This window comes from Phyllostomus hastatus, unplaced genomic scaffold (genome assembly GCF_019186645.2).
Source record: "Phyllostomus hastatus isolate PE091 unplaced genomic scaffold, TTU_PhHast_1.1 phas_contig_36, whole genome shotgun sequence".
Taxonomy (NCBI): Eukaryota; Metazoa; Chordata; class Mammalia; order Chiroptera; family Phyllostomidae; genus Phyllostomus; species Phyllostomus hastatus.
The window spans coordinates 225,788-237,794 of record NW_025333862.1 but is presented as its reverse complement, the minus strand read 5'-3'; the positions used below and the strand labels follow the sequence as shown (position 1 = coordinate 237,794).

The window sequence follows — 12,007 nt, the reverse complement described above, 5'->3', positions numbered from 1 at the left end:
TCTATTTCAGGCAAAACATGTTCTCCCAATGGCTCTTCTTCCTGTTACTACAAGCACTCTTACACCTAAGAACATATGGAGGGCTTTCAAGCGCCGCCTGGCAATATTTACCACGTCCTCTTTGGGCCACCGTGTGAATGCCGTGGAGGAACTACTACCGATCATGCCGTCCCCTCGTCTTATACTCAGGTAGTAGACTGCAACACAAAAACAGCTTACCTAGTTTCTTCACCCACAGCAACAGGGGGGGATGTCCAAACCCACATGGTCCTGCGTACCTAAGCCTCCTATCATACCTGCCATTAATGGAAAGCCAGGACCATGCCCATGCACCTCCTTTTATTCAACAATGCACTCTTCTTGCTACAATAATGTTCAAGAGTGTACCCTTGGCAATAAGGCATATTTTACTGCCATACTCCAGAAAACAAAAAATGCTGCCAACGTAGGAGACTGGGGAGATAGCTCATCAGTCGTTGGCCTTAGTTCCACCAAATACTTACAAGCCAGCTGCCAAGGCACTGTAGGACAGTCAGTGTGCTGGGAACAAACTCCTCCTATTCACACTTCTGATGGAGGTGGGCCTCAAGATATCATAAGAGAACTCACTGTCCAGAACCAAATAGAACAGCTCATTGAAAATCAATTCCCTAAACTCACCCATCACCCTCTGGCTCTTCCCAAGTCGCGAGGAATAGATCTAGATACCCAAACGACAGACATTTTGACAGCCACCCATCGGGCACTAAATATTTCCAACCCTACACTAGCCCAAGATTGCTGGTTATGCTTAAGCCAAGGCACCCCCCATGCCTCTAGCTGTCCCCCACCAACATATCAGCCCTGAATATCACCGAACAAAATTGCACCCTCAGCATACCCTTTAGAGTTCAGCCTATGCTTTTTTACTCCTCCCCCTGCATCTATAAGAAATTACAAAATAATTCTTTTGATATTTCTGTTGGTTTCGCTAGCTTTACCAATTGTAGCCACACGCTTAATTACAGCACATCCCTCTGCCCTGGTCCAGGACGAGCATTCGTTTGTGGTAATAATCTAGCTTTCACCGCCCTGCCCGCCAATTGGACAGGGCTATGTGCCCTAGCTGCCTTACTACCTGACATAGACATTATCCCAGGGGATGAACCCGTCCCCGTTCCTGCTTTTGACCACTTCGCAGGACGACACAAAAGAGCCTTAGCTATTATTCCCCTGCTTGTTGGTCTAGGAGTTTCTGGAGCGGTAGCTACCGGAACTGCAGGATTAGGAGTTGCAGTTCACTCCTATACAAAACTTTCCAAACAACTTGTCGATGATGTCCAAGCCTTATCCAGTACTATTACTGACATTCAAGACCAACTAGACTCCCTAGCGGAGGTAGTCCTCCAGAATAGACGAGGCCTAGACTTACTCACAGCAGAGCAGGGAGGCATTTGTTTAGCTTTACAGGAACGATGCTGCTTTTATGCCAACAAGTCAGGCATCGTCCGGGACAAGATCAAAACCCTTCAAGAAGATCTGGAAAGACGACGAAAAGCTCTGACTGAGAGCCCTTTCCTTACAGCCTTCAACGGACTACTCCCCTTTCTTCTCCCTCTCCTCGGGCCTTTAATAGCTATCATTCTCTTCCTGACCTTTGCTCCCTGGGTTCTCAGGCGCACCACAAACCTCATCCGAGACCAACTTAACTCCCTTCTTGGCAAATCTATCCAGATACATTATCATCAGCTAGAAATGAATGAACCTGGCACTGACTCGCAGCGTTTTCTCCAAGAATGTCCTCGCGCATAAGCCTTGCACCCCCCCACCTCTTACGAGAACAGTATAACCCTTGGCATTATACTTTACATATAAATTGTAATGGATACCGCTAGGTGCAGAGCAAAGCATCGCAAGGAGAAGCTGCCCCGAAGGTGGCCCTGCCATGTCTCCTGAGAGGCAAGTCGGCTTGCATAGAGGTCAGTGCCCCAACCCTCTCCTCTGAAAAGGCTACTTCAGAGCTCAGGACGAGCTCAGGAGGAGCCAGACCACTGCCTCCCCTAGCTGGTTAATGTCCACTCCTCACCTTAAAAATAAAAAATAAGGGAGGAGATGTTGGGGGGCAGGGATGAAGCCTGAAAGCAGGCTGATGCAACCAAGGCTAGAAATTGCGCATACATAACAGGATATCTGTGGTCAGAAGTCATTTGCAGGTGCCTCAGCCTGAGCACGCGGGACGGCACGCCAATCAGTGCCTTGATCACGCGCCTATCATGCGCCCCTTAGCCTATCCCAGTTAAGAGCATGCCCCCAAAGCTACCAACCAGAGCTACTTCCCCTATCTGCCTTCCTCTACCCTCCTCTATATAACTCCCTCCATTTTGAAAATAAAATTTGCAGCTTGATCAGAATCCTTTGTCTTGCTGTCATTCTTTCGCGCCTCCTGTCCCATCCCTTTTCATCCATTGCAGGTATATCGGCGGACCCCGTTGACTGCCTCGCGGGCCGAGGCAATGGGCCATCTGTCCTACTTTATTTCTTTTTGTTTTCTAACTTATGTGGCTAGGACTTCTAATACTGTGTTGAATACAAATCGTGAAAGTGACATCCTCCTGTTGTCCATAACTTAAAAAAAATATTTTAGCTTTTTTCATTCCATTTGATGTTAGCTGTGAGTTTGTCATATATGGCCTTTGTTATGTTGAGTTAGTTTCTTTTTTCCCACTTTGCTGACCATTTTTATCATAAATGGGTATTGGATTTTGTCAAATACTTTCTCCTCATGTATAGATATGATAACACATTCTCAATCTTTCATTTTGTTTATATAATGTATTATGTTCATTGATTTGCGGATATTGAACCATCCTTGCACATCAAGATAAATTCCATGGAATATAATCTTTCAATGTTCTATTTATGTATTTTAGAGAGAGAGAAGAAAGGAGAGGGAGATAAAGAAACATCAGTTTGTTGTTTCACCCATTTATGCATTCATTGGTTGATTCTTGCTATGTCCTGACTGAGAATTGAACCTTCAACCTTGGTGTTTCAGAATGACAGTCTAACAACATGAGTTACCTGGCCAAGGCTTAATGTATTGCTGACTTTTGTTTGCTAATATTTTCTTGAGAATTTTAGCATCTATGTTTATCAGGGATATTGGCCTTTAATTTTCTTTTTCTTTTTTGCAATGGCTTTGCAACATTTTGGAATCAGGATAATGCTAGCTTCATCAAATAAGGTGGAAGGCTTCCTTCCTCTTGAATATTTTAGGATAGTGTGAGAAAGAGGTTAATATCTTTGAATATTTGGTAAAATTCACTTGTGAAGACCATCAGGGTAAGACTTTTAGTTATTGTTTTTGGAATTTTTTCATTACTGAATCAAGTTACATTTATTGTAATCAGTCTGTTCAGATTTTCTGTTTCTTATTTATTCAGTGTTGAAATGTATTGTTCCAGTAATTTTTCCTTTTACTACAGGTTTTTTTTTTAATTTTGGTGTATTATTGCTTATATTTTCTGACTTTTTTATTTGTGTTAACACTTATCCTATTCCATTTGTACTTTTATTTATTTAGGTCTTTTCTTTTTTTTCCCCCCTGAGGAGTTTCATTAAAGGTTTGTCAACCTTGTTTATAGTTTCAAAGAACCAGCCCTTGTTTTTCTATTTTTCTTTTGCTGTTTATTTTTTTCTCTAAACTTTATGATTTCTTCTCTCTTATTTACCTAGGGCTTTGTTTATTTGAAGGAATGACCTACTGTTAGCAGCAGATGATGCTATGAACATGTGTACCTAGCATTCACTACAAGTGAGACTGATAACTCAGTCTCTTTTCTCCTGCTTGATTTTTACCCCTTGCCTCACTTCTGACTCCAAGTGTTGGCATTTCTTAAAATTGTTTTTAATTTGTTAGTGGATCCTTTTGAAGTGTAACCCCTCTATGTTGATTGTTAAATTTTAATCCTTACAGAATTATAATACTTTCTACTGTCTTCCTGAATTCTTGGGTGATTTTTTTAAGAAATAATTTATTTTTTATTAAATTCTTATACTTTTATTATAAAAATTTTATAATAAAATTTTATTAAAATAAAAATTTTAATAAAAGTTTTTAAACTTTTATTAAATTTTTTTAAAATGCTAGCTTCATAAAATAAGGTGAGAGGCTTCCTTCCTCTTGAATATTTTAGAATAGTGTGAGAAAGAGGTTGACTTTCATGTGCTCCCTGCTGGGGACCTGGCAACTCAGGCATGTGTCCTGAACTAAGGATCTAATTGTGACCCTTTGGTTTGCAGGTCTGCACTCAGTCCAGTGAGCTACAACAGCCAGAGCATATTTTTTAAAAATAATAGTTTATTGTTCTTCAAGGACAGTTGTCTTCATTTTCCCCCACCACCACCTCACCTCAACCATCCTCACCTCCCACCCTCAGTCCTACAACCCTATGCTTTAGTCCATGTATTCTTCATACATGTTCCTGAAAACCCCTTCTCCTTTTTCCTCCTTTATCCCCTCCACATCCCCTCTGGTTACCGTCAGTTTGTTATTAATGTCATTGTCTCTGTTTATATTTTGATTGCTTATTTGTTTTGTTGATTAGGTTCCACTTATAGGTTAGATCATATGATATTTGACTTACACTGCCTGGCTGGCTTACTTTCACTGCCTCACTGCCTTAGCATAATGCTGTCTAGTTCCATCCATGCTGTCACAAACATAGGAGCTCCTTCTTTCTTTCTGCTGCATAGTATTCCATTGTGTAAATATACCATAGATTTTTAATCCATTCATTTACTGATGGGCATTTAGGCTGCTCCTAGCACTTGACTATTGTGAATTGTGCTGCTCTGAACATTGGGGCACATAGGTCCTTCTGAATTTGTTTCAGAGTTCTTAGGGTATAATCCTAGTAGTAGAATTGTCAGGTCCAAGGGCAGTTTCATTTTTAGTTTTCTGAGGAAATTCCATACTGTTTCCCACAGTGGCTGCACTAGTCTGCATTTCCACCAACAGTGCACTAATGTTCCCTTTTCTTCAGATACTCTCTAACACTTGCTGTGTGTTGATGTGTTTATCATGGCCATTCTGACAAGTGTGAGGTGGTATCTCATTGTGGTTTTCCTTTGCATCTCTCTAGTGGCTAGTGATGCTGAGCACTCTTTCATATATCTCTTGGCTTTCTCTATGTCCTCCATGGAGAAGTGTGTGTTCAAGTCCTTTGCCCATTTATTAACTGGATTGTTTGTATCCCTGCAGTGGAATTTGTAAGTTCTTTATATATTTTGGAGATCAAACCCTTGTCTTAGGTATCATTGGCAAATGTTTTCTCATATGTTTGGTTCTCTTTTCATTTTAACCCTGCTTTTTTTTTTTTAGTTATGCAGAAGCTTTTAATTTTAATGAGATCTTATTTGTTTATTCTTCCTTTTATGTCCCTTGCTTTAGGGGATATATCTGTGAAAATATTGCTACTTGGGATATCTGAGATTTTTCTGACTATGTTGTCCTCCAGAACTTTCCTAGTGTCATGACTTATATTTAAGTCTTTTATCCATCTTTAGTTTATTTTTGTGTGTGATGTAAATTGGTGGTTGACTTTCATTTTTTTTTTTTGCATGTAGCTATCAGATCTCCCAACACCATTTGTTGAAGAGGCTATTTTTTTCTCCATTTTATGCTTTTGTATACTTTGTCAAATATTTATTGACCACAGAGACATGGGTTAATTTCTGTGCTCTCTATTCTGTTCCATTCTTCTATGTGTCTATTCTTACACTAGTAAAACACTCTTTTGATTACCGTGGACTTGTAATATAGTTTTGTATCAGGTATTGTCATCTCTCTTACTTTGTTCTTCTTATAATTGCTGTGACTATTTGGGATAATTTGTGGTTCTATATAAAGTTTTGAAACATTTGTTCTGTGTCATTGAAATATGTCATTAGTATTTTAATAGGGATTTCATTGAATCTGAAATTGTTTTGGGAAGTATGGACCTTTGATGTTAATTCTTCCAATCCATGAATATGCTTCCACTTATTTTTCTCTTCCTTAATTTTTTTCATCAGTGTTGTGTAGTTTTCTGGATAGAAGTCTCTTACATCCTTCGAGATGTTTCTTCCTAGGTACTTTTTTATCTTTGTTGATATTCCAAATGGGATATCTTTTCATGATTTCTGTTTCTGGTATTACATTGTTGGTGTACAAAAATGATTTTGATTTCTGAATATTGACTTTGCAGCCCACTGTTTTGCCAAATTTACTTATTAGGTCCACTAGTTTTTGGTGCAATCTTTAAAGTTTTCTATGTACAATATCATATCATATGCAAAAATGACAGTTTTACTTCCTCCTTTCCAATATGGATTCCTTTTATTTCTTCTTTTGTGATTTCTGGGGCTAGGACATCTAATCCTATGTTGATTAGAAATGGCAAAAGGAGACATCCTTGTTTTGTTCCTGATCTTAGTAGAAAAGAGTTTAGTTTTTGCTATTTAGGAATGTTGTTGTCTGTAGGTTTTCGTATGTGTCCTTTATTATCTTGAGGAATTCTCCCTCTATTCCTACTTTGCTGAATGTTTTTATCATAAGTGGCTACTGTACCTTATCAAATACTTTTTCTGAATCTATTGATGTGATTATGAGATTTTTCTATTTCCTGTTGTTTATGTGATGTATCCCATTTATTGATTTGGGAATATTGTACCATCATTGCATCCCTGGGATGAATCCCACTTGGCCATGATGTATGATGTTTTAATATGTTGCTGGATGCAGATTTCCAATATATTGTTGAGGATTTTAGTCTCTATGTTCATCAGCAATACTGGCCTATAGTTCTCTTTCTTTGCTGTGTCTTTATCTGGGTTTGGAATTAGGATGATGCTGGCTTCATAAAAAGAGTTTGGGAATCTTCCCTCTTCTTGGATTTTTTGAAATAGTCTGTGAGGATAGGGGTTAGTTCTTCCAATAATGTTTTGTAAATCTTTCATATGGAACTGTCTGGTCCAGGGATTTTGTGTGCCAGGAGTTTTTTGATTACTGCTTTAATTTTGTCAGCTGTTATTGATCTGTTCAGGCTTGTTGCTTCTTCTTCATTTTGTTATGGGCAATTACATTTTTCTAGAAATTTGTCCATTTCAGATAGGATTCCAAATTTCTTGACATGTAGTTCTTCATAGTAATTTCTTACAATCCTTTGTATTTCTGTGGTATCATTTGTAATTTCTTCTTTTGCATTTCTAATTATGTTCATTTGGATCCTCTTTCTTTTTTTTTCTTGATGAATCTGCTTAAAAGATTGTTGATTTTATTTTTTTTTCAAAGAACATGCTTCTGGATTTATTGATCCATAGAAATATGCTATGTTGTTTAACTCTGCTCTGATCTGGTTATTTGCTTCCTTCTACTTGCTCTGGTATATCTTTGTTCTTGTTCCTCCTGTTCTTGTAGGTGTAGTGTTAGGTTGTTTATTTGAAATATTTCTATCTTTTTTATGTATGCCCGTATTGCTATGAACTTCCCACTCAGCATTCCCTTTGCTGTGGCCCATTAGTTTTGGTCTGTTGTGATTTCATTTTTATTTGTTTTCAACAACTTTTCCATAACTTGTTTTTATTGTTATTCAAGTACAGTTTTCTGCCTTTTCCCCCAACCCCTCCCCACCACCCCAGCCCCCTACCCCAACCTCCCTCTCCTATTTCCAACACTACAGTGTTATTATCCATGTGTCCTCCATAATGGTGCCTGAAACCCTTCACCTTTTCCCCTATAATCCTCTCCCCTCTATCCTCTGGTCATTGTCAGCCTGTTCTATATTTCAGTGTTTTTGGTTATATTTTCCTTGCTGCTTTGTTTTGTTAATTAGGTTCCTCTTCAAGGTGAGACCATATGGTATGTGTCCCTCACTGCTTGGCTTATTTCACTTAGCATAATGCTCTCCAGTTCCGTCCATACTGACACAAAGGTAGGAGCTCCTTCTTTCTTTCTGCTGCATAGAATTCCATGGGGTAAATATGCCACAGTTTTTTTGATCCATTCCTTTACTGATGGGCTCTTAGGTTGTTTCCAGCATTTGGCTGCTGTAATTGGGGTGCATAAGTTCTTTTGGGTTGGTGCTTCAATGTTCTTAGGATATAATACAAGCAGTGGAATTGCCGGGTCAAAAGGCAGTTCCATTTTTAGTTTTCTGAGGAAATTCCATACTGTTTTCCATACTGGTTGTGCCAATCTGCAATCCCATCAACAGTGCAGTAGGGTTCCCTTTTCTCCACAACCTCTCCAACACTTGTTTGTTGGTTTGTTTATGATGGCCATTCTGACCAATGTGAAGTGGCATCTCATTGTGGTTTTAATTTGCATTTCTCTGGTGGCTAGTGATGCTGAGCATCTTTTTATATGTCTCTGGACCCTCTGTAAATTCTCCTTGGTAAAGTGTCTCTTCAAGTCCTTTGCCCAGTTTTTACTTGAGTTGCTTGTCTTCTTAAAATGGAGCCATGTGAGCTCTTTATATATTTTGGAGATCAAACCTTTGTCTGAGGTATCATTGGCATATATGTTTTCCAATACAATTGGTTCTCTTTTCATTTTAATGCTGTTTTCCTTAGCCGTGCAGAAGCTCTTTATTTTAATGAGATCCCATTTGCTTATTTTCTTTTATGCCCCTTACTCTAGGGGCCATATCAGGGAAAATATTGTTGCTTGGAATATCTGATATTTTCCTGCCTATGTTCTCCTCTAGGACTTTAATGCTGCCTTGACTTATACTTAAGTCTTTTATCCACTTTGAATATATTTTTGTGTATGGTGTAAGTTGGTGTCCAGTTTCTTTTCTTTTCTTTTCTTTTCTTTTCTTTTCTTTTCTTTTCTCTTCTCTTCTCTTCTCTTCTCTTCTTTTCTTTTTTCTTTTCTTTTCTCTTCTCTTCTTTTCTTTTCTTTTCTTTCTTTTTCTTCTTCTTCTTTTTTTTTTTTTGCATGTAGCTTCCAGCTCTCCCAACACCATTTATTCAAGAGGATATTATTACTCTATTTTATGTTGCTGCCTACCTTGTTGAATATTAATTGACCATAGAGACTTGGGTTTATTTCTCAGCTCTTTGTTCTCTTCCATTGGTCTATGTGTCTGTTCTTATTCCAGTACCAGGCTTTTTTTATTACAGTGGCCTTGTAATACAGTTTGATATCAGGTATTGCGATCCCTCTTACTTTGCTCTTCATTTTCAGAATTGCTACAGCTATTCGTGGTTGTTTATGGTTCCATATACATTTTGAAGTGTTTGTTCTATAGTTATGAAATATGCCATTGGTACTTTAATAGGTATTGCATGCAATCTATAAATTGTTTTGTGTAGTGTGGACATTTTGATGATGTTAATTCTTCTCATCCATGAACACTATATATGTTTCCATTTGTTTCTGTCTTCCTTAATTTCTTTCTTCAGTGTTGTGTAGTTTTCTGCGTACAGGTCTTTTACCTCCTCTGTTAAGTTTATTCTGAGGTATTTCATTTTTCTTGTTCCTGTATCAAATTGGAACTTTTTTACTGATTTGTCTGTCTGTTTCTAGAAACTTTTTGACTCCTTTCTTGATCTCATTGTTGACCCATTCATTTTTTAATAGCATGCTATTCATTCTCCATGAATTTTAGTCTTTAGTTATTTCCTTGAAGTTGGTTTCTTATTTTAGTCCCTTGTGGTCTGAAAAGAAGATTGATTTTATTTCAGTTTTGTAGAATTTGCTGAGAGTTTTTTTTTGCCCTATCATGTGGCCTATTTTTGAAAATATTGCATGTGCTTTTGAAAGGAATGTGTATTTTGCTTCTTTGGGATGAAAATTTTTACATCAGTTAATTCCATTTGCTCTAGGGCATTATTTAATGCTGCAGTATCCTTCTTGATATTCTGTTTGGGATATCTATCCATTTTTGATAGTGGGTTGTTCAAATACCCTACTTTAAAGTGTTGCTGTCTATTTCTTTCATGAAGACCTCCAAGATTTTCCTTGTACATTTTGGTGTTCCTACATTGGTTGCACATATGATTATAATGTTTTTGTCTTCTTGATTGATTCTTCTCTTAAGTATTATAAAGTGTCCTTCTGTGTCCATTTTTATGGGCTTTGTTTTGAAGTTTATTTTGTCAGATATAAATATTGATACCAGACTTTTTCTCCTGTATATTTGCTTGGAATATTTTTTCCAACCCTTTACTTTTAGTCTGTGCAGGTCTTTTGTTCTGAGGTGGGTGTTTTGTAGGCAACATATGTGTGGGTCATGATTTCTTATCCATTCAGCTATTCTATGTCTTTTGATTGGAACATTTGGTTCATTTTTATTTAAAGTTATTTTCATAGGTACTTAATCATTGCCATTTTAACTCACTTTTTACCATTGTTCTTTTTACTCTATTTTTCTTCCTGTTCTTAAAGCAGTCACTTTATCATTTCTTACAATGCTGTCTTGGTGGAAGTGTATTGTTTTAGCCTTCTTTTGTCCAGGAAGCTCCTTATTTGGCCTTCCATTTTAATGGAGAGACTTGCTGGAAGGAGTTGTCTCAGTTGCAGGCCCTTGCTTTTCATTACTTTCAATATTTCTTGCCATTCCCTCCTGGCTTCTAATGCTTCTGTTGAGAAGTCAGCTGGTAGCATTTTCTGGGCTCCTTTTCATGTTACTTCCTATTTTTCTCTTGCTGTGTTCAAATTCTCTCTTTGTCTTTAAATTTTGCCAGTTTTATTATGATGTGTCTTGCAGTGGGCCTGTATGGGTTCCTTTTGATTGGGGCTGTCTCTGCCTCCTGAACTTGTGAGGTTTTTTCTCTCACAAAATTAGGGAAGTTTTCCATCATTATTTTTTCAAACAGGTTTTTCTCCCTTGCTCCTTTTCTACTTCTGGTATCCATATTATCTGGATATTATTCCATTTTATATTGTCCTGTATTTGGCTTAAACTTTCTTAATTCTTTTTGAGCCTTTTTTTTTTCTTTCTTGCTCTTTATAAAAGTTTATTCTACTTTGAAATGTGGAGGATATTGTCCTGCAGTATCCATCTCGGCTGCAGATGCTCGTCAAAATCTGCTAAAAACATACACAGAGACAACCAGGTCTTGTGGGGGAATAGGGACAGAAGGGCCACTCCTCATGTGGGGAGCGCCTTTGGCCACCCTCTCTCCTGGAGGGCTCCATGGCCACTCTTCACATGGGGAGCACCCTGTGTCCATACCCAAGCAGATTTTTATTGAAAAAACAGACTTGGTTTCTGGATTCACAGTCTGGCAGAAAACATCAAAAGATGTAGGCAATTTAGAAAGGTGGAGACAGAACTCCTGCTGTGATTCTGGGCAAAGGTTTGGGGTTTTAACATATGGCTCAAAGGGCAGTTTTGGTTTCTTATCTGTGCTTTTAAATTCCAAGATAATAACATCCTCCAGCAAACAGATCTCACAGGATCTTGCATATTCTATGTCCCAGGACTGATCACCCCGGGGGTCCACCATTTCTGGTCTGGGCTGCCCCTGCAGACAGAAGACAGAGGCAGCCAGGAGTCTTGGATTTCTCACATTTAAGAACAAAGACTCAGGCTTTGACAGAGCTGAGGGGGCAGGGGTTGATGTCCATCACCCCTTCATTTCCACAGCCCTGTGAATTTCTTCCCTCAGGCATTCCCACGTGATCCCATCTGTCTTAGATTCATTCTCTTTCTTAGAGAATTGTTACCTGTCACTGACTACCAATCATGCCAGAGAAATAAGTTTTGTCTCCTCAGTGGCTCCTGGTCTGGGGGTCTTTCACTTAGCCTAAGTCATGGGGGGTTACAGTTTCCTGAGACCAGGCAGGGTAGTCCCCAACATTGTAATTCAGCTGGCTGATTAGATCCTCTGCTTAATCTAATCTGATTTTGATTTCTTCTACTGTGTTCTTCATTTCAGAAATTGTATTCTTCAGTTTATCTTGGCTCTTGTTGATAGTTTCTATTTCCTTTTTTTATTTTGATATAGTTTTCAGTGAATTCATTGTAGTTTCCCTGTA

The 12,007-nt window shown here is 38.3% G+C and overlaps 1 protein-coding gene across 1 annotated transcript; it reads left to right on the top strand.

Annotated features, from left to right (window-relative positions):
* The first annotated feature begins 349 nt into the window (after positions 1-349).
* LOC123820571 (syncytin-1-like) lies at positions 350-1,791 on the top strand. Its single transcript, XM_045841390.1, is given in 3 exon segments — positions 350-802; positions 804-823; positions 825-1,791. Coding segments are annotated over 3 exon segments (1,440 nt in total).
* Positions 1,792-12,007: the final 10,216 nt, after the last annotated feature.